The 23,260-nt window shown below is 42.6% G+C and overlaps 1 protein-coding gene across 2 annotated transcripts; it reads left to right on the top strand.

Annotated features, from left to right (window-relative positions):
• Positions 1-7,053: 7,053 nt before the first annotated feature.
• Positions 7,054-20,080, top strand: LOC112893701 (bifunctional 3-dehydroquinate dehydratase/shikimate dehydrogenase, chloroplastic-like). 2 transcript variants are annotated; one of them, XM_025961162.1, is made up of 11 exons: positions 7,054-7,458; positions 9,520-9,625; positions 10,982-11,200; positions 13,333-13,679; positions 14,215-14,278; positions 14,368-14,473; positions 14,549-14,689; positions 17,531-17,679; positions 19,040-19,205; positions 19,287-19,333; positions 19,658-20,080. In XM_025961162.1, exons 1-10 carry the CDS (start codon positions 7,271-7,273, stop codon positions 19,328-19,330), a joined length of 1,530 nt encoding a protein of 509 aa, XP_025816947.1. In that variant the 5' UTR covers positions 7,054-7,270; the 3' UTR covers positions 19,331-19,333; positions 19,658-20,080. The 2 variants fall into 2 exon arrangements, 1 of the variants encoding a protein (XP_025816947.1); XR_003228892.1 differs by having other exon boundaries at positions 7,074-7,458; positions 19,287-19,390.
• The last annotated feature ends 3,180 nt before the right edge of the window (positions 20,081-23,260 follow it).

Below are 23,260 nucleotides of genomic sequence, written 5' to 3'. Positions count from 1 at the left end.
CGACCGCCTCCTTTTCTAAAATTCGGGTCGAATAGCATCGATTCTTGACTTTCCTGAAGCGCTAGATATACTCTGCCACAGTTTCCCCTCGCTTCTGCTGGACTTGCGCCAGATCAGCAATCCCAGCCTCCGTAGCTTCCGAGTGGTATTAGATGTGGAACTGCTCCTCCAGCTGCTTCCATGTGCGGATCGAGTCAGGACCCAATGAAGTGTACCAACCGAAGGCTGGCCCTGTAAGAGACTGCGAGAAAAACCGTACTCGCAGAGGATCTGACACTGATATCATTCCCAATTGTGCTAAGTATCGGCTCACATGCTCAATAGAGCTAGACCCTTCCGACCCACTGAACTTGGTGAACTCAGGGAGCCGATACTTGGGTGGTAGAGGGATCAAGTCATATTCACTTGGATACGGCTTAGTATAGCCGATCGCTCGCCTTTTCGGTAAAATACCAAATTGATTCGTCAAAATGGCACTAATCTGTTCCACAGTTTGAACTCCTGTGGCTGAGTGCGTGCTATAATGACTCAGCCTAGTGGCATACTTAGCTAGCCATGCTTGCTTATCGGCATCTATTCCAGATATCTCTACAGTCGCCCGCTGCGCCGAATATACCAGGTTGTTGCTGTCTGGTATATATGCACACATGTACCCATTTGGAATTTCCTTTGGTGGCTCACTGAAGAATTGATGATCCACAGGGTCACCTCCTATCTTGTAGATGACGTACGCCGGTGAACCTTGCGATTCTGGAGCTGTGAACGCATAGGGCAGTGGTGGCTTGGCATGGAACACCACTTCTCCTTTGTGACTCCCCAGGGCAGGTCCCGATGGAGAGTACTGATTCTTCATGATTTCCTGGACCACACGCAGCGCGACACGTTCAAGAGCGTTCACCAGGCTCTCGGAGTGCCGATGCAGTGAATGAGCCACCATGTAGTTCATCTCCTGGCGTAGAGCTCTGGTACGATCCTCTGAAGGGGTAGATAGGTCCACATCATCAAGAGCACCTTTAGGTGAGAACCCCTTCCACCTAACGCCGTGGTGGCGGGTTCTCTCAAAAAAGCCGATGAGATCGGCTTCGAAGAGATCCTTGATCTCATCATACTTTTGCTTGTGCTCAGCAGACAGCTCCTCATACGTGATCGGATCCTCCCTCGACATCCCGACGGCGGAAGTTGATGTAGTTGATGAAGATCATCCCACTAGGCGTGCCAGAATGTGTTGTCGGTCAAAACCCGCCGGCGAGCAGCGACAGGCAACACGAGGAGTCGGGAGGCTCCCAGGCCTGCTGGTGAGCCCCGGTCCCTCGGTCAACGGCCCAAGATCCGGCACATGACCTGGCGTCTGGGTTTGCTAGGCGTGCCACCTGACCTATACCTGATCAGGAAGGTGTAGATGTGGTTTCAGTTAGTTTCCTGCATGCACAGACACGTTTAAACGTTAGTCCGAGCCGTGATCGGCTCTTCAGATGATCCCCGCTATCGGCTGTAAAGAGCCGATTGTCTCCCGGTACCGGATCGGATCTGTATGTCTAAACAAAGTGTATATATCTGATACTAATATAAACTTACTCTGTAATCAATAAGCTAATTCAATCTACTACGGCTAAAGCTCTCCACATAACCGGAACATCCTACGCATAGTTAAGCCTAACAAATACAAAAGATAATAGAATAGCAACCTAAACAGAGGTCTAAAAACCAACAGAAAGCCGATTCCCGGAACAATCCCTCTTTAGATCAATATAAAGCATCAACGTATTGCCGGATCTTTTAACTCGTTTGAAGGGCCTAATCATGCGGATCTTAAACCAAATCTTTGATGAACAAAGACTAACCATAACAGATTGGATCTACTAATCGAAATAGAGCAAGATGCTGCCCTTACACCCGGGATCGGGCATGAGGACAGCTAAACGTTTATAGGTGATGAACAATGCATGGATACAGTATGAAAAGCCGATGCATCCCTATAAATGTTAAGATAACTAGTGTTAGTCGCCATCAACAACGCTTCAGCATCATAAACACAAAGGTAAATAGGCAGGAACGATGCTGCCCCGATCACGCGGCCGCGTAGCACTTACCTGAGAGAAACCCTAAAACAGGGGTGGTGATGCGCCAAGACTTGTTTGTGAATGGTTGTTTTTCCTATTTTCTTTCTAATAACCTACGATACATATTTATAGTCCGGAGACTTGCCTCTCCTAACCAATTCTGATCAACTACGACATGAATCCTAACTATTTGTATCTAAACTAACTTAAACTAGATACATGGCCAACCTGGCCTTAAACTGGCGGCGTAGGAGCCGATTCGCAAGCCCATTACAATTATCCTTTAAGCCCATCTTGCTCGCGGCCCACCTTCTGGCGCAGCTAAATTATGGCGATAACACCCTGTGACGCTCGAATGTTCCTTCTTTGGCCTCTTGTATTGCTAAGACCAAATTCTAGGCCACTTCTTCCATTACCGGGGCACCACCAAACTACCATCCTCTTGGTTAAGTGTGACACCATTAGCAAACAACCACTGCTTCAATCTTTCCGACCAGTCCCAAGTTACCGGTTGGATACCTCTATCCATGAGGTCCTGCTCCATCTTCTGCCATTTCTGAATCGCCTTCTTATATCCACCCAACCCGAGGCGGTGTTTGTATTTCTTGGCGGACACATTGACCTTGTTCTTTTTAGATAACTCCTAAGCTTCCTCGAACAACTTTTATTCCATGAACTCCTCCCAATAAGGTTTGACCTAGGGGAAACTGTCCCAGTCTGGTTCCTTATCCTTCTTGACGTAGTTTCAAAATAATTTCTTCTTAAATGTTGAAAATGCAAGGGCCATCTTTTTCAGGGCATATTTCTTCACAAGTTCTTCATCTACTCCTTCAGGAAGAGTGAACATATCCTTGAGTTCTCTCCATAACATCTCCTTTTGGTTTGGAGGCATGGCATAGCGTTCTTTGTCTGAATTCTTCATTTTCTAGATTCTTGTGGTGATCGGCACACGTGCCCGAACAACAACCCCATACTGGGTTGTAAACCTTTTACCAGCCTCCTCAAGACCACATGGGCAGCCCTCTGCGTCCACTTGTGTGACGACCTGTCTTCCCTCCATCTTCTTAGTCTGCCATTGTTTACCTTTGGACTTGCTATTCTTCGATCTGGAGAAGGACTAAAAAAATATATTAATAACAAAACTAATATTAATATAAAATGTAAATTAAGTTTCTATGAGCATATATATAAGATACGTATCCCGATAGGAATCTCACTGGGAACGGGCTGCTCATGCCTCGGCGCAAAGTCATCATCATCTTCTTCTATGCCATCTCCGGACATATTTAGGAAAGAATCACCAGCCCAGGCCTCTTCTTCACCATAGTGATCGTATACGGCTGTACTATCATAGTTGATTTGATCTAAAAGGAACCGTTTGGCGTCTAGACCATCGCCATCACCGTCCATCTTAACTAAAATCCTAATGCGTGTGTGTGAGTGCTATATGTGTGAGTGAGTGTGTGAGCATGTCTCACAGTGTGCGCGTGTGTATGTGCGAGCGCAATAATTAATAAGTCTAGAAAATGACACATGTAATTTCCATAAACAATATTATATATACATCTTTCAAATTACACATCTTTATCATACATACACATGAAATTTCATAATTAAAGAACTAGAGAAAAACTAAATTTGAATGTAAACTAAAGAAAACTAAATATGAACCTAAACTAAACCTAATTTCATAATTAAAGAACTTGTACCTAATCAATGTGAGTTATAATCATCATAAACCTAAACAAAACATATAAAAATCTAATTAAACCCTAATAAAAAAAATAAAGACATAACTAAACCCTAATATAATAATAAAAAAATCCTAATACGCTATGCCCTTACGTTAGGGTGGTGGGCGGCCGAGCGTTTCATACGCCGTCGGAGGGGGGCAGTAGCACGCGAGGGCGGGCTGACAGTGGCGGATTGGAGGCTGTGGAGCTGGCGGTGCAGCACAAAGGCCGAGGCGCGGGCATGTAGATGGCGTGGACGAGGCCAGATCGGAGGAGGCGCGCAGGCGGAGGTAGAGATAGGGGCCGCGCCAGCCCGAGGTGGCATGGGCGCCGAGCGCCGGTGCAGGTGGCGAGCGGCGGCGGCGGCGGCGGGCGCGGCGCCGGCGCGGACAAGGAGGTGCACGCGGGCACGGGAGGAGGAGGCTGCTGTGGGCGCGCGCGCAGGCTAGAGGTGCGCGGCGGCGAAGAGGGGGCCGACGAGAAGGGCGAGCGCTTCGATGGCGGCTCGAGTCAGCTCAGCGCGGTGAGGAGACGAGCAACAGCGGAGGATGAGGGAGGCCGGCGGCGGCGGAGGACGAGGGAGGCCGGCGGCGGATGAGGAGCGAGGGAGAGGAGCGTGGCGACCAGCATCGTCGATCGGGCTGCGCAAAGAAGGGAGAAGGAGGAAGAGAAGGGAGGAAGGGCCGGGGTTATTTATACCCTGGCCCGTAGGTATCGGGTGAAAATGTGACCCGGTACCTAAAGACACCTTAGGTACTGGGTGGAAATTTCAAACCGGTACCTAAGGGGGCACGAACGGGCAGGAACAAATTCCCCCCCTTTACGTACCGGGTCAATATGACCACCTGGTACCTAAGGGGTACAAAAAATTTGTTTCCCGCTGTTTCATTTTTTTTCGGTTAGTGAGTGAACAACACACGTATTGTCATATCTGTTGTCCAACGCCCATGGACCTTTGAAGGATAAAAAACTGAATTATTATGCAAGTGAGAGGAATCCAACAAAATCAGAGACAGCCTGAAAAACGATATTTATAAAAGCTATCATCCCTTGATCAGTTAGGCAATGTAGGCATCTATAAAAACGCATGCGTCAGCAGCTAGCACATACTACTGCTAAATTTCACGGAGCTGTTTTGCAGCTCATATTTGAGAGGACAGCGGCTTCCGGCTGCAGAAAACACTACCAAATAGAGTGATCATAGTCTCACACGCATCAATATTATCGATACAAAATTTAGTTTCCCAACAAGACAAGGGTGCCGAGGCCTACAGACTGGAATATATAGCAAGGCTTGCCCCAAATCATACTTGCCCGGTGCACAGACATCCAGAAGCGCATACAACTGGGTGAGCAATTTCTTTGTAGCCATCAAGCTGAGTGCGCAATAAGGCGCTCAGTAATTTTGCCAATGGCATGTTCACCAGCATCCTTGCTGGACGGAACCCTGCTAGGTGACCAATTGCTGACTGCTGTAGACTGTCCAGATCTCCCTACTTGTGGGGGAATTTCAAAGTGCCGTTTCGAACCAACTTGGGTTTCTACTACATGCGAGAATGCATCATTTGTGTTGTGGATTTTAAATGTCCTCCAGCTCACATGTATTTTTTTTCCGTAAACATGCCTAAACACGTATTTAATTAAGAAAAAGAATACAACAACGCAACTACGAGAGAACCCTCGTAGCGCAGACTTACAAAACCACCGAGCAAGTGGCAAATGACGGAAAACGAACTGAAGTAACAAGAGAAAAAAAAGAAACCACCCAGCCTAACAAACTCAAAGAGACGACCAAAACATCCGTTCACCAGGGAGGGAGGGGGGGGGGGGGGGGCATCTCACAGGTACGTCATGCGCCTGCTTCTGATTTGTTTCCACAATTCCTTTCATCTTCCCTAGATATTGCCTCACAAATCACAAAAGTCTCTACGACCACGCACATGGATCACCACCGGTAGAGAACTTGATCTGATCATCAAGTAGCCTATCTTAGCCTCCACAACCAACTCTCCTATTGCCTTCTTTTTTTTTACTACACCCCTTAACACCACGCCGAGGAGGTTGCCTTCGCTGCTCCTCCATGTGATGGTTGAAGGATTCCCCCCATCAACCTCAGTTGGAATCTACCACGGAATATCTCAGCCGTAGATTTGAAGTGAAGTGATTTGATAATAAATTAATGTGACTGAGCGAGTTATCTGCTATACTAGTATTGAAAATAGAGACTGGTAGACTTGATTCTGGAAGAAAATTGACATATTGCAGCACGTACACATGATGGGGGAAATTTATGAAACTACACCGGTCCGTCTTTACGTTCAGGAAACAGCACCCCTTCTCTGTGCCTTCAGAAAATAGCATCACAGGCTAGCAAATGGTTGACGAAATAACACTCCTCTTTTTTCCCCTTTGTTTCATTGTTTCCGTTCCTTTCCACCGAAAATAAAAAGAACGACTTGCCCCTCTCCTCTTTATCACTTCCTTTCCCAACCCGCGGCATTGTTTTGCTTCGAGCTTGGGCAAACCCTAAAAGACATGGGTGGCTGCTGCTGCTAACCACTTCAACCCCTAAAATGCTGGTGGGTACCTAGTTCAACATTTTAATTTTGTGATCCGTGCAACTTAGTAGCTCTTGGGAGATGTCTGAATTCCAAACTTAGTTATACAGTTATACTGATGCATGGGAATTGTGTGATATTTTGCTGTCCATGCAACTTATAGTAGTTCTTTTAAGATTCGCCAATGTCAAACTTGGTTATAAATATGTACCTATGTAAGCTGCCATCCAATGTAAGATAAAGTGGATCTGTAATATATAATAAACAACATGCTATTTGGTGAAAATCTTATTATTTATTTGTTCAATCTGGATGGAAGGGACAGACTAGAAAGGGTGCCCAGCATACTTAAAATGTAGCAGAGGTAATTTGATCAATTTGTAAGTTAAAAAAATCAGAATCAAATATAAGAGCGAGAAAAGTAGATGTAGTGTGTTTTAGAGATTGGTTTGGTGGAACTATTGTTGTTCTCTGAATTGATATATTTCAAGTGCTATTTTCTAAACACCCAGAGAAACTAGTGCTATTTTCTGAATTTCCGCACGATGAGGAAGTTTTAAACGGAGAAAGTATTATTGATGATTGTACCGAGCCCTTGACAATTCTCTTCTACAAGACTTACAAGACAGAAGAGTATCTTCCCTGAAATCTAACCGATGACGCCGGCTGCTGGCGGCCGCTTCCCTAGGTCCTAACGGCAAAATTCAACTTTCCACCAAACCGCTTCGGCCCACCCTCCCACTCAATATTGCTGAGTGCTGACCTGCGCCCGCCACCAACCCAGGCCAGCCTCATCTCCAGGCTTCACAGCCCCCACCCACCCCCGCCAGCAGACCACCAACCCCAGTCCCCGGCGGCGGCCATTGCCGATTGCGCGCATCCGCAGGGAGCCAGCTGGTAGCAGGGCCCAAGATCGGAGATGACGCTGGTGTGCGTGCCGCTGGTGGCGCGGACGGTGGAGGAGATGGTGGCCGACGCGGCGGCCGCCGCGGCCGCGGGCGGCGACCTTGTCGAGATCCGACTCGACTTCATCCAGGGGTTCCGCCCGCGCGAGCACCTTCCGCAACTGCTCCGCGGCTGCCCGCTCCCGGCCCTCGTCACCTACCGGTTCGTTCGGCGCCCCCTCGCCCGCCCACTCCCCCTCTGCTTCCCGGTCATGGCTTCTGCGCTCGGGTTCGGTTCGTTCCTTAGATTCCGCCGCCACTTCAGGATATCCGAAGCGCGTGCGCGGTTACTCGTGCGGGGATCCATCTGGGCGTGCCCGTGCCCGCGAGGTTCTACCTTTCGACTCGGCACGGCACGGCACGGCACTTCATTTGTATCGTTGCGCGTCACCGTCGAGTCTAGCCAATCGCATTACGTCTGTCGCCGCTTAAGATTAGCTTGCTTGGGACGCTGTTTTGACGGATCGAACGGTACGGTGGGATGAAATATGAAAACAAGAGCTGCCCCTTTGTGATTTCTGAGTGGATATTTTAAATATAAGCCCCTGACGTCTTTAAAATTTGCTGGTATGTGTATCCTTGAGGATGTTGAGCATTAGACCCCTTTAACTGCCAATTTGCACATTTGGCCTTGTTTGGGCACTTGCTTCCTTTCACGCCAGACAGGAGCTTAACTATCATTAGTCAGAAAGAGGGTTGCTGTCCTGGAGTACACACGATTACTAAGAAGTTGGGTGCCACATTGTCTACTTGTTGATTCTTGTTTTGTGCACAAATGAGCTGTTGAATTCACAGTCTACTGACTAAACGATATAAAAATATTAAGCTTAAAAATCGCTGCTAAGCTTCTGTTTCTCACCATTGACACAAGTTGCCAAGCATTCCACATGAATCATTTTTGCAACATCCACATGATGACATGATACTGTTTAAGATTTGACATTACTACTACTCACAGGTCAGAACTAGCCTCTCAGTCCTCGTTGTGTTTAAGGAAAATGTCATGTTCAAAGATCATGTTGGCACATGGCTGTATACTACATGACCATGGGTTGAAAAAGCTAAAGCCATCATAAAGCAGATGAAGAAAGTTGCATAAATTGACGTGTGAGTTAGGAATAATTTTACAGATACTTAAAAAAATCTGAATTGCTTTGTCTCCATGCGAGACAGTTGCTCACCCATTGCTCATTGTACCATAAGGAATGGGAATCTTTAACCCTGAGGTGTCAGCAAAACACAGCCACCTGTGCGTAAAACAAGCCGCCAACAGCTTTAGTCGATGTGGAGAGGAGTGGTCATGCTGTCAATTATCTACTGCAACATTATTGTCCATCATGTCCAGAGCCCTTTGCCTAATTATGTTGCTTGTATTGTTCCAGTTTTTATGCATTCCTTAAATTTTAAACAATTTTTTTTGAATGCTAAGCAGGTGGTAAGACATTATTACATGTGGCATATAATATTCTTGCATGGGCAGTGGTCTTTACTATCAGCTAGAGCTAATCCCACTTATGGGCTCAATTTTTCTTTTGGTCTATGGTAGTTTGCCCACGTCAAGATGTTTTTTCTAAAGTTATTTTTTTGAAAATTAAGAAAGCATTGAATAAGTGATTTCTTATTTTTTTTATAATCATTTACGAGTTAATTCCATTCAGTTTGCCTTTTTAAAAAAAATTAAAAGGCTAACTTGGCAATTATGGTTTGTTAATCGATTTACATTAAATTGCTGTGAGGGCCATACTTATTCAAGGAATTGATCAAAATAATGACATAGCTAACTGTCCTTGAAAACTAATTAATTATTTCTAAAGGTCAATATTCTTGTTGAGGCAAGGAAAACCTTCCTACATTCATAATCATTGCTATGCATGCACAACACTTTTCACGTACAATCAGCCATAATGGTGAGGTAGCTCATTTATGTTTCTACGCTTAGATAAATGAATCTGGTTATGTAGTCACCATAGTGTAAGGAGAAATGGTCCTAGCAGAATTTTTTTTTGAATTCTATGCTTCCTTCAATTTCTTATATTAATATTTTGAATTTTATGCTCAAAATACTTGTTGAGCAGCTTATTGAAGAACAGATCTCTTTGTGGAAGCCTGATAAAACATTTCAGTTCTTTGTAGTAGTTAGTTGTATTATGTATAATTTCTGTATAGCAGCAAACACCATTTTACCTTGCGTGAATGATGTACTCATCTGTTTCTTTGTTCACAGACCTACCTGGGAAGGAGGCCAATATGAAGGTGATGACGCCACAAGATTTGAGACACTACGTTTAGCAATGGAACTAGGTGTAGACTATGTTGATGTTGAATTGAAGGTTCGTTTGATTCTACAGTCAAATCTGTTATGCTTTTTGAACTGCTTGGACAAAGGTGGAACTTGAAACTATGCAATTGGGTACAAAATTACATGTATAACATCCTACAACTGTTCTTGGCATTTGTGGTATAGTACATTATGCACTACCACAAATGACAAATGGGGTGTTCCCAATAGGAATGCCAAATATGCACTTGTCATACACTATGAATACATTTCCCTAGCAGACAAACCATTTCATTTACTTTAAATCCATTTTCAATTGTTTCGATATGCTTTAGTTGTGTCTTGTAGTCACTTGGTCTTGGTCAGAATAAGAATTATTAAATAGTAAATTTAGATAATATGTAGCAAGGGAAACTGAAAAAAAGGGAAATTGGTGTGAACAATGCTCATGTTAACATATTACCCAGTACACAGAAGTTATTGCTCATGTTAACACCTTACCTTCAATGATTACGGGCAATGGGAAGCTTTTGGTCTCAGGGATGGCAAGTTAGGGTTAGAGTCTAGAGTTTCGGAGTTTCCAAACAACAAAGATGTTGCTTGACACTGGCTTGCCTCTGGATAGTAGGCAGGGTTGGGGCACGCTGCAAATGAGCATAACTAGTTAATTCAGTTTGGTAGAGTTAGCATGGGAAAAGATGAGGTGGTGAAGATGCCACAGGCCACAAGTGATGGCAGCTGAAGCAGTACTATGGGGTAGCCGTAATGTTCTGGGTAATGCATGCTAAGCGTGGTGAGTGGGCAATGGAAATAGCTTGCTGGTCGCACTGAAGAAAAACAAGTAGAGTAAAGAGGAGACTGGCTAAAAGAACAGGTGAAAGGTCAGGGCCAGGGGCGTCCCCAACACTCAAATGGCATCCTTAGCATCTATATGGTGCATGTGCTTGATTTGGTGAAACTTTGTTGATGTTTTGCCGCAATGCTGATTATCATTGTCAGAAGGATGAGGCTTGTACAGAATGGTGACGATATACTTCTCACTTTAAGAAATGCATTAGAGGTTTTCTACTTTTTATCCTTATAATGATGATACTAGGTATTGCTAGTGGTATTTGCTTCGTTAGTTGTTTTTGAACCAGTAGTCTGGAAAACATTCATTACTACACTACATTGGGATTCTGTAGACAATTTATTGCTGATGTAGTATCTATTTAGGTCAGGACTGTCTTAAAAAAACCTCAGCATATTGAATGGCACATTCATTTATGTTCAAGACTATAGGAGCGATTTGCATTAAACATTCACCCTCAGATAACTCAATTTCTGAATGTTTTTCCTGATGTTTTTTCATTGCTTGTATATCAGTAGGTAATATAGCTACTATTGTGACAAACTTATTTGTTTGCAGGTCGCCGACAAATTTATGAGCTTTATTTCTGGCAATAAGCCAGAGAAATGTAAACTTATCGTTTCTTCACATAATTATGAATATACTCCATCCTGTGAGGAGCTTGCAAATCTTGTGGCTGTAATACAAGCAGTTGGAGCTGACATAGTGAAAGTTGCAACAACTGCTAAGGATATTGTCGATGTATCACGGATGTTCCAAGTGATGGTTCACTGCCAAGTAAGTGTTTTCCAGACTGAAATGTATTTCAGTTTTTCCTCCCATTAGTTTGCATAGTGTTATGCATCTTTGATTTCATGGTGTGCATTCTTAGTGCCACACTTAGTGGCGGAGCTTCACCTGAAATCTGGAGTAGTGGTGGAGGGAGTTGTCTATGAACAACTACACAAGCGCTAGGGAGCGTTATTTGCTTACAAAACCACTACTGACCATATTTTAATATACTGCTATAGGATTCAATTTCTACTATGTACAGCATCAGCACAAGAAGCTATTAAATTTTTGGAGAATCGCCACGGCACTAGTACAAGGAATTAGGACAGAGAGTGCATGGGTGCTCCCGGTGAGTGAGCAAGGAGTGCCGCATCTGGTGTTTGCTGCAGACGAGGCTGCGCTCGGGCGGAGGGCGTGATCTTGCTGCCGTTGCGTGCAGTTGTGCGCAGCACCTCATGGTCATGTGGTCTTCCTGGCCTGCTTGTTTGATATTGATTAACCACATCAGGTCGTATAATGGCAGTTTATTGAGCGAGAATGCAGGCTTTGGCTAGTCCTTCAAGGAACTCAGGGCACAATAATCTTGCTGAGTCGCGCTCGTACGCGTGGTGGTGGTGGGTGGGTGGGTGGGTGGGTGGGGTAGCGGGGCAGTGTCCTGTTTGGCCTCCAGTAGGCTCCACCCCCGGCCACACTGCTACCATTGAGGTTGATCAACTTATTGGAAATTCATCCTTCACTGTGGCCAAATCTTGGTGTCTGATGAGTTTCTTTAGAACCAATACCAATATAGCTAGCTGGGCCATATGAAAGAGGTAGCAAAAAAGCTTGCATAGTTGATTAACCACAGCTCTAAGGTTTGCAAACCAGTGGTTGAGAAATGGTTAAAATACTTGAAAATGTTATTTTTTTCCAAACATTTCAATAACTTCAAAAAGAACAATAATTCCTATGACAACCAAACTATTAGACTTCTATTCGCTATAACTTGAATCTACAAACCTATTTTCCTGATACATAATATTGTTCATGGCACCTGTTTGTATAATGCACGTGGACAGCTAGCTCTAGGACTAGGTTTTATCAACTACTAGTCTGATATATGGTCGCATGCACCAAAGTAGTCAAAATAGTGAAGCAGTTTGTTTCATATCCACATAAATAGAAGCACAGACATGTTCTGCTAAGATACTTTTCTTTCATGATTCCTACTTTAAGGTGGAAAACTACATTTTCATGATTCCTACTTTAAGGTGGAAAACTACATTCAATAGGGTCTTAATCCTTCCCTTCCTTTTGCTAAATTCAGTATTTTGTGAGCTTGGGCTCTGTCTGGAATACCGAAGTTGGTACTACTCATAGATGTTGGTGTGTATTGTAGACCTTGAACTCCATCTCTGTTTTTGTTACTTGAAATGTCCTGTCCAACTTGGATACGGAATAAATCAAAATTGTATGCCTTGGTGCAAAGGAAACCAAATATACATTGTAGACAATTTGGATTTTCCTCGTACTGCTCTGCTTTGTCAGAAAATGTCAGAATTATAGTAGCTATGAATTAATACTGAATTATTGTACTTCATAATCTGTTTTGGGGTGTACTGAGATTCAGTCTAATTGTTGATGCCAATGTTGCTCAGATTGAGTTGAAATGCCTCTGCCATTGTTTTCTGCAGCTAAGTATTGGCCATTGCAAGTCCATTAGTTGGACAGCAGCTGCATGATAGGTCTTAATCGTATTTTAAAGATGTGTGCGAGGTGTTGATTTTGAATTATTTCTTGTATGCACTGAGTCAAAGTTCAGGTCTGAGTCTTCAGCCATGATTCTTGCAATTCTAATTTTAAATGAATCTTGTTCTGAAACATTGTTTCAATGGATGCATCTTTCTTATTGAACTTTTTTCTTTTCGATTTTTTTTTTTTGTTTTCCTGGACTTGTCTGGTAACAGTTTAGCAGTTGGTTTAAGTTGGGCTCTTCTGCTAGCTTATTCATTTATGTTTTACATAGGAAAACTGCACGTGATTCCAAAGGTAGTATGCATATTTCACATTCATCTGACTTTTGCTTCTATTATTAGAATTGTTCTTTGTCATGGCATATTGGATTAACTTCCATTTGACTGACCAATAGAAAATGACAGGTGCCTATGATTGGACTCGTAATGAGTGAAAGAGGTTTAATGTCAAGGGTGTTAGCGCCCAAGTTTGGTGGATATCTGACATTTGGGATACTAAATGCTGCAAAAACATCAGCATCTGGACAACCAACAGTTGAAGAATTACTGGACGTTTACAATATAAGGCGCATAGGACCTGATACAATGGTTCTTGGTCTTATAGCCAACCCAGTAAAGCAGAGCAAGAGCCCAATTCTGCACAATAAATGCCTTCAATACACTGGATATAATGCTGTTTATCTTCCACTTCTTGGAGATAATCTTGCTAGTTTTCTCGAGACATATTCATCTCCAGACTTTTCAGGATTTAGGTACTAATCTGGTTCTGCCAAAATATCAGATTTGTATTACATCTTTTACTAGTTGGTAGATCACTTGGAGTGGAAACAATGATTTGGACAGACTAGATTTAAGTGGATTTGAGGACCACCTGGATGATAATTTCATTAGCAGTAGCTCATAGATCACAAAAGCCTATGTAAAGGATCCATAACCTAATGTGAAAATGTCTCTTTAAATTGGAATCATAATATTCCAATCTCATCAGTTTGCATGATAGCAGCAAGATATATGTTTCTTCTGTAAAATGTTGCTACCTTTTTCCCTTTCTATTTCAAGTTAAGATTTTTCTGACACACATAATACACTCGTATGATTTGGCAAAATTATTTAGGAGTGAACCAAAATAGACATTACTTTAGGGCTTAATTAACATTACTGGTCCATGGAGGAGCAAAAACTGGCTGTTCTGTTATCAATCTGCTATTAGTCATTTTCGTCTTGCTTATTGATCGATTTTTAAAAGCAAAATATCCTTAGTTCACTCTATATGATTTTATTTTGCAGTTGCTCTCTTCCTTTCAAAGTGGATGCTGTACAGTGCTGCCATGAACATGATCCAGTTGCTAAGGTAACTGGATGTAGTGTACAATCTTGAAGTTCTTATTCGTACCATTCTTGATTTGTTTGAAATGCTATTTTTGTTCGTTAAATATGCAGTCAATAGGAGCGATAAACACTATAATTAGAAGACCTGATGGCAAATTAGTGGGGTACAATACAGACTACATTGGAGCAATATCTGCTATTGAGGATGGCATTGGAGGTTGTAACAATTACCTGCTCTCTTTACACAGTTGTGTGCCATGGAAAAAATATCAGACACTTTCTGTTTTCACAGGTCCAGGGTCCAAGGTTGCTGCCATCTCACCGTTGGCTGGTAGGCTTATTGTTGTTGTAGGTGCTGGAGGTGCTGGTAAGGCAATTGCTTATGGGGCAAAGGAGAAGGGTGCAAGGGTAGTTGTAGCAAATCGTACCTATGGTAAGATCTCTATTTCTATAATACATGATGTTTGATGTTATTTAGCTGCTACACATTTGCTATCATGTAATCCATCCTCAATCGAGATCAGCAAGGAGACATTTATATTGATGAAACATAACTACATGCATTATGCCCCTAAACCAACAAAAAAAGATGCGTATGTTTTGGGAAGATATAATTTTCCATTTCATTTTGGTCATGCTATCATGAGGTTGTGAATCCTCATTGGTAGTAAATGAATATCATGGCGAGGGTCAAGGTTTTTTTCTGTTTTTATGCCAAGATCTTGTTCTCTCTCATGTCCTCGAACATTTGGTTTTGTTCTAGTCTACATAGTAATATTGTTTTATCATCAATTGTTTCTTAGCATTTAGCAGGGGGCTTTTGTTTGTAGCCAGAAACAGCAGAATCTGTGCAAAACGATTGGGTGCAGCAGTAACTGCAGACAAAAACAATAGATTTGTTTCTTGTTTTTACACCGTGATTGCTAATGGGCAACAACATCAGTAATGTGGCAACAATAGCACATGCATGTGGGAAGATATCACACAACATCAGCTGGCAGCATTTATCATTAGATATTTGTTATTTATCAGATTGTTAGTGTTAGATTTATATACATTCTGTAATTCACTAGTGTAGGGTGCTATCTGCACTTTGTGCATCTTCATATCTACCGTTTGGGCATGGTAATAGGTTGCTCATTTCTAACACTGTATCAGAGCCTAGGGTTTCCATCCTGCCACCGCCAGTGAGCCGTCAGCCAGTCGCTGTGAGCTAGCCGGCGAATGCAGCTCCACCACCTCTTTCTCCCTCCCTTCTTCCTCTGCATGCGCTCGCGCCCTTGTGTGCCTGCGCAGCTTGTGTCCCCACCCCGCCCTGCCACCCCGCATGCTGGCTCCCCTGTGCGCCTTGCGGCTTGCGGCCGCCCACGAGCGTCCGACCCCCTGCCGTCCGCTGTGGCCTCGCAGCACTCTTCTTCTTTCTCTGTAAAAAAAAAACAAAACAAAAATAAAGATAGAAAGAGAGAGATAGAGCACCGCAAGTGTCATCGCTTCTCTTGGCCTGCTGGGTTCTATAGTCGTTCCTTCGTTTCCAGTTGTGTTCAATGGCACCAAGGAGTGGTCATACCTCCTTGCCCAGGAACATCGGGTGGGTTAGGTTGTTTCTTAGGTGGTTAGGTCTCACCCTGTTTGTTTCTATCTGTAAGTTTCTACAGGTGTCCTATGTAAGGGCATGATACAGACCCCTAACTGTATCACCCGGGGGTTTTTTTTTACCCCTCTCTTTCTTCTTAATATATTGATGTGCAGCTCTCCTGCGCGTTCGAGAAAAAATTGGGGCGAGTTTGCTTTTCACATGGAGACCCACATGGGCGGGCAACAACTATGGTGTTACCTCACGGGTGAGCGGCCTTGTCCGTCAACTTGCCCTCTTCCCAATCCGCTCACCTACGCACTAGATGCAACCAACGCGGTCAAGAAGCCTTTCCTAGAAGCGTTTGAGGCTGAGATGGAGACCTACCAGTCAGAACTTGACATACAGGTGACCTGGCTGGATGAGGAGGCCTGTGCCAAGGCCATCCTGCTTGTGAGCATGGAGGTTGACATCTCCCTGTCTCTTCGTGGCCTATCCACTTTTCACCTGATGTGGGCTCACCTCGGCCACAATCAATTACGAGATACGTAATGTGGCGTTGTACCTCGCTGTGGTCGAGGAGGCTCAGTCGCTCCGCCAGTATGACTCTATAGTGGAGTTCTACCGCCAGCTGTCCGCCGACGGGCATCATCTGGACATCATGGATGCGGAGTCCTATGTTGGTGGCACTTGCAAGTGCTGCGATCGGCACCAGGGCCAGTGGGAGACTCTACGCCTACACGAGTTCCTCTCCCGCCTCCATCCTGAGTTTGAGGTTGTCAGGTCCCAGCTCCTGACACATCGACCTCGCCTGTTTCTAGATGAGGCGATGCCAGAGCTGCGTGCTGAGGAGACTCCTCTTCGGGCAAGGGGCATGAATGGGACTGCGTAGTCCTCTGTTTTGGCTGCCTGTGCTCTCCTTCTGCCCACTGCCCCTCATTAGCAACCGCTGCCACTGTCCTCGATGGCAGGGGCTACTTCTGCCTCTGACATCCAGTGTGGCTACTGTTGCATATATTGTCAATTTATTTTCTCGAACACGCAGGAGAGCTGCGATCATTATATTAAGAAAAAGAAAGGGTTTAGAACCCGTGCAGCCACCACACACTCTGACCATACAATAAGCTTACACACACATGCCTTTTAACACATACAAAACCCGACCTCAACCAGAGTCCTAGCTGTTGTCTGGCGCTGACGCAAGGAGGTGAAATGTACCTCGAGCCCCGGCCAAACTCCATTAAGTGCAACTTCTCTCTAACAAGTAACAGAACTGCATTCAGGTTAGGAAGAATTCCATCGATCATGCAGTGATTATGGTTATTCCAAATTGACCATGCGCCTAAAATGATGATAGATTGAGGCCTTTTGAGACCCTGACCATCCACTATGCTTGTGACCCGAAACATGTGCTCATTAAGTAATCAATTTGACTGCCTTGCTCTGGTGGCATAGTTATATGACTTATACAGGCATCCAGTTGTCAACACTGCACTAAGAAAATCATTTTATTCTATTTAGATTATTTTATTTGTGCAATGCTTTCTACATTGGCAACCTACACTGCTGCTGTTTAAGTTGATTGTATTTTTTCCCTCTTCAGTTGTTGATTCATGCTGGATTTACATGTGCGTGTAGATGAATGATGGTTATATTTTAAATCCTTGAGTAATGTGAAAATTTTTATTTTCGTGTATCCAGAAAAGGCAGTGAGTCTTGCCAATGCAATTGGCGGTCAGGCCCTGAGATTAGCAGACTTGGAAACTTTCAGGCCTGAAGAAGGGATGATCCTTGCCAATGCAACATCATTGGGGATGCAGCCAAATATTGATGGGACTCCTATTCCAAAGGTGCTCCCCCACACGCTTCCTTTCTCTCTCTTTCTCCCTCTATCTCACAAACACTCGCACATAATTGGAGTGCCATTTTCTCTATCTCAAAACGATTGATCATAGAAATCTGTTGTTTTCTTGTCTGTGTTTTTCTTACAAGAATAAATAATAATAGCCTTCCATTGTAGTGTCAAAATTTCTGTTTGGAGTGTGTTGGAATTCTAAATACATGAATAACAGTGCTGTTCGTGTTTCATCTTAGAATACATGAGTAGCTTATGATATTACAGGTCATAATTTTGTTTTGCCACTATTGATAAAAATCTTTTATTCATTCATATTAGTGCTATCTGTATTTAATTGTAGCATCTTCTACTAAAAGTTGTCTGAAAGCTGTTAGGTCTAGGGGATCCAGGCTAAGCCTCTAGAACCTTTCAGTATTTTGAAAAAGAGAAAGGTGTGCATTTATAACCTATCCATGTACTGTCTACTTTAGTTTCTCTAGACAACAAACTTTTGCAGCCCTATATTCTTCAAAGCGGTATTACACTTAAAGAGAAGCAAAATTGATTTGATTTTAGTGATAACCACATATGCCACATACAGTTAAAACTAATTATGTATCTTGTTCTTGCAACAAATAAAGGAATGCCTTGTCCTCATGCCTCTCCTTGCCTTTCAAGATTAGTAATCCCTCAAGTCACAAGTAATTGAACGTTTTAGACATGGACATGGTGTCACCATCTTCAAAACAGTACTTCGACTAGTATTTTTTGTCATGATATATTAATAAAACATTGCATAAATATGCTTTTTTGAAACTACTTTCTCGAGACAAATATACTCAGTAACATCTTCAAATAACTAAACCAATACATAAAAAGTAATTTATAACTTATGTTTGAAATGGTTGTCTGCGCGGAACCCAAAAGGCCACTTATTTGTTACTAGAGAGTAATCAAGAAGTGTCTTTGGTTCCCTGACCTCAGCTTGCCCAGCCAAAGTTTCCTTTTGTTTTTGAGAGTCCAATTGTCTCCTCCATTAGCAAGGCTAGCCATCTAAAGAAACATGACATTGCAAACCTAAACTGCTGTCTCTTATAATATGGTCAATTGAATTCAACTGAAGGATTTTTTTTCGAGCACATCTGTGAAGAAAAATTGCAAATGTATCTAATAGAGCAGGTTCTGCAACTGATCAGAACAACATATTGTTTATCTGAAGGTCTGAGTTTGTGCAACATGCAGCCATAATTCTATTGGTCTCGCGCAAATTAAAGACGTCCATTTTTTCCCCTCTCTTACTCCAACATTCACATAAACCTTGGTACACCTATGTAATGCCAAAGTATGTCTGATCAGTTCTCCTAAATTTGCAGAAAGCATTGAGTTTCTACGATGTAGTATTTGATGCTGTATATGCCCCAAAGGTTACTCGGCTTCTACGAGAGGCAGAAGAATGTGGAGTTAAAGTTGTTAGTGGTGTGGAAATGTTTATTAGACAAGCCATGGGTCAATTTGAACATTTCACCGGTGGTATAGAAGGTGTCATGTTCTTCTAAGCTATTGTCCTTAATCCTTTATATGCCAAATGTTTCTATCTCTGACTATCTTTTTTCTCTGCAGCTCCTGAAAGCCTAATGCGTGAAATAGCAGCGAAATACACCTAGAAGGTTCCAATTACCATTTCATTTCAATCTTGCAATCATTGAGGGTTAAATACTTAACATGTAAGATACAGATACCAATATGTGATTCTAGTAACTATTTAAATGCATTCTGTTTGTTCATTGTTCTCCTTGAAGAAAAAGTCGCATTCCATATCACAAGTAGTCAAGTATACCATGCATACATTGAACACGACACCTGCTCAACTAAAATAGAGTTAAAATGGACTTTCATAGTTTCATGTTCTTGTGTCTTATACTGAGAATACTTGCTTCCATGAAAACTAAACAAATTGACTAGTGTTGGATGTGACAGTTTACTTTTTTCAGGTTAATGGCGAAGAAACGGCTGTGATAAATATTCGCCCAAAGATTTTCTCAGGGCTGAGTGAAAAAATGTTTTGAGATAACTGCCTGGTTTTGCACTCATGGAACTTTGCTGTTGTATTGTTAGATTTCGCCAACTTGTCTGCACATGGAGGATTAGATTGACATGCTATATAGTGTTCATTCTTGTTTGCAATAGAGGTATTGCAAGAATAAAGCGTAAGTTTAGAACCTACATTATGATGACCAAGGAAAAAAATGCATCAAGCAATGATTCAGTTGGTTCCATGCTGATCATGTAAGAGCTACAACTGTTGACTTGCTTGCCCAGTTTGGCATTGCTGGTGGTTATATTGACCTGCATATTTTGTAGTTGTATGTTTTGCATGTTGATTTTGCTATCGAAAGAACAAAGGTGTCCAACTACGAGATGTAGCTGTGCTGTAGACCTGTAGTTCCGGAACAATGTAAGTTGGTGTGAAAATGGGCGGGAAATTCCTGTCCCGATTCCCGTCTTTTCCAACCGTTTCATATTTTAGCCGGGAAAAATCCAAAACCGGTCAGAAAATGGTTACAAAGCCCCCAGAATCCATGCCAATTTATGTGATTCAAATGAGAAACCAGGGAAACGTCAGGCAAACGGTGGTTCCTAGTGATTCTGATCCACTTTCACCACATTTCAACTATTAGCTCCATTCCTACTATATATGGTTTGGGTCAAAATGAATAGTAGAATTTAAGTTAATCGTGTTATCCTAAATTTCATATCTTTTAAAATCAGATATAGTACTATTATTTCTTAAAAACGAGACAATAAGCCAAACATTATTTCATTTTTAAGCTAATCTTGTCCTAAATGTCATTTTAAAAACGCATATAGTACCATTATTTCTTCAGAAATGAGCTAACGAGCTGAATATTTTAGATTTCAGGGGTAGTAACTGAATCCAAAACATTTCTAGGTGAACCCTACTCTACATAACAGACTTAAAACCTGGACACCGTGTTGACGCAAAAACGCGCCGCACCAAACACTAAGCACGTCACGTGCAACACGCTGGGGCACACCTTGCAGCGCCACCGTACAAAAACTAGAACTTCCGGTTTTACCAGGAAGCCTAACAAGAAATCAACAGACACTCGTCCAGGAGGAATCCCGTCGGGGCAAGCACACTTTGATTTGTTCTAGGATCGGCAGGCCACCTAAAACACCCTCAATCCCGTAGAGACGAAGAAAGAACATTATATGGTGTTGGAAAAGCTTGGGCAAACAAAAAGATAAAAAAATATGTTGTTAATCGATTGGTTCCCTCAATCCTTTTATATTTGTAGGGTGGGGAGGTCTTGCCCTGCTGAGAGTTTAAGTATTTCACGAAATACAATAGAACTTACAGAATATAAAACCTAGAACCTTCTATTTTCCTAGGTATGGGCCTCTCATCCTGGATCCAAATTAGATGATCCGCATATGCGTTTCGATCGTCAAGATGAAAGCTATGCAATAGTGAAGTCCAATTCATGATTAGAGACTTCCCCAAATAAAAATCAGACATCCAGTTTAGAGAACAAGATGCTTCGGTTTGGTCAGTCGTGCCAATTTTGATTGTCAATATATGCCCCCTATTTTTTTGGTAAAGCTTGCCTACCGAAAAATATTTTTGTTCATCAAAATTATCTAAGGACGATGGTGAACAATGCATCAACCATATATATTGTTTCTAAGGGCGATAAAAATTGTACCGGCCGTGACTCTTGAGCATGCTCAAGACGAAGCTGAAATAACCTGTTTTGGCCTTGCTGGCCTCACTTCAGGCTGTTTCCTTGACCCTACCTACGCATCCGCTGCAATCTATTTTTTTGTGTGTTAGATAAACCCGAGGAACACCATCTTGGCTGCATGTCTTGAATCTTGTTTGCCATCCTCCTCCCCTCAAATATCTTGCACTTTTCTTAACATGATCATTATTAATAACAATCGGTCAGTAATTTGACTATTGGGTATAGAATAACCGCTACATCTAGGGTGTAGAATAGTATTGGCAGAATCATAAGAATATGATCAAGACCATGGTGTAACTGGCTTAAAAAATAAATATGGTGCAAAAGGGTAATTACCTTCACTAGTAGAAAAATGCTCAATAGTACCGGTTTCTAAAGCTCTCTAGTTCCGGTTCCTCAACCGGGACTACAAATCCAGGACAAAAGGTCCCGGATCTTTAGTCCTGGGTCCAGCAACCGGGACTAAAGGGTCTGTCAGATAAAAAAATTAATTGGCGCAAGCACAACCAACCCTACGGTCCACATGATTCGAACTCAAAACCTCTTACCTCGCGCACAGCTTCCTTACCACCGCACCTACACAGCGCATGTAATTTTGAATGGTATGCCTTCCTTTTAAACAAACCCATGAAGGACCTTTTAGTCCCGAGTGGAGCCACCAACTGGGACTAAAGACCCTTTTAGTCTAGGTTGGAGCCACCACCTGGGACTAAATGTTTGTCCCAGTTGGATCCCGGTTGGTGGCTCCAACCGGGACTAAAGCTCCCCGCCGTCCCCTATCTGTTGGACCTGGGACTAAAGCCTTCATTAGTCTCGGACCCAAAGCTGGCCAAGATAAATGAGGAGGACGAAAGATCGTTTCTGCAATAGTGCTTGTTATAGACAATAATCCGGATGTTTTTGATGTCTTTGTGGGGATCTTGGTTCTTTATTTTCATTTGGTTGTTTCTCTTGCTTTTGGGCATCTTCTTTCTTCTTGTACTTAGCTAAAAGCCCTTCCAAGCTTGGTCTTATCTTATTCTTCGGTTTAAAATTTATCCTAACATCTCTGGAAAAACCAGAAGGTCCGGTTTCAAAATTGGAAGGTCTGGTTTTGGTACAACCGATGGCGTTCGTCTTGTGTTGCCCCAAGCATCGAAGTTTCCACTAGAAATTTAGGGGTCTTATCCAAAAGTACTTTCTCCTTAAGTCTTTTTTCAGCCATGACTACATCGTTTCCTTTAGTCGCTTCAGCTTGATGCAACAAAATTAGCACTTTATGATTTCTAACCTCAATAGTATTCATAGGAAAATGATCTACATCAACCTGCATTCCGTGAATTGCCAAGCATCTTTCATTGACGACCGATTCTATTTGTCTATGAAAAAAATTGCAATCATTGGTCAAATGAGAATATAAATATGTCATTTACAATAAGCACGTCCCTTCAACTCATCAAGCAGCGGTATAGCATGAGATAATTTGATCTTTTCAATTTAATAATTCATCAAAGATCCTATCACACTTGGCTACATCAAAAGTGAATTTAACGTCTTGCCATTTTTTAGCATCGGCTTTGAGAGAAGCACAGTTGCTAAGTCTATCTGTAACTGACCATGCAAATTTAGCAACATAAATATCTTTGTCTTCATCATCCAAGTTATTAGAGTCACAACCAAGTGCACAAACATGATGCGCTAGACTATACAAATCAGAGCATTTAGGGTTGAACTATACAAAGTTTTATGACGTGAGATTGGTTCAATTGTTTTGCTAGGCAATTGGTTGGCTAGCTGAATTAATTACCATAGCACTAGTAGCAGCATCTACAATCCCTTCACTAGTCG

The sequence above is a fragment of the Panicum hallii genome, chromosome 5, assembly GCF_002211085.1.
Source record: "Panicum hallii strain FIL2 chromosome 5, PHallii_v3.1, whole genome shotgun sequence".
Taxonomy (NCBI): domain Eukaryota; kingdom Viridiplantae; phylum Streptophyta; class Magnoliopsida; order Poales; family Poaceae; genus Panicum; species Panicum hallii.
Note: the sequence above shows the minus strand (reverse complement) of the source record. Positions and strands in the feature narration are given on the sequence as shown.

Coding starts and splice junctions, on each gene's coding strand:
- LOC112893701 (XM_025961162.1), top strand. CDS start 7,271: ATGACGCTGGTGTGCGTGCCGCTGGTGGCGCGGACGGTGGAGGAGATG. Junction 11,201..13,332: donor AAGTGATGGTTCACTGCCAA/GTAAGTGTTTTC, acceptor AGAAAATGACAG/GTGCCTATGATTGGACTCGT. Junction 14,474..14,548: donor TATTGAGGATGGCATTGGAG/GTTGTAACAATT, acceptor CTGTTTTCACAG/GTCCAGGGTCCAAGGTTGCT.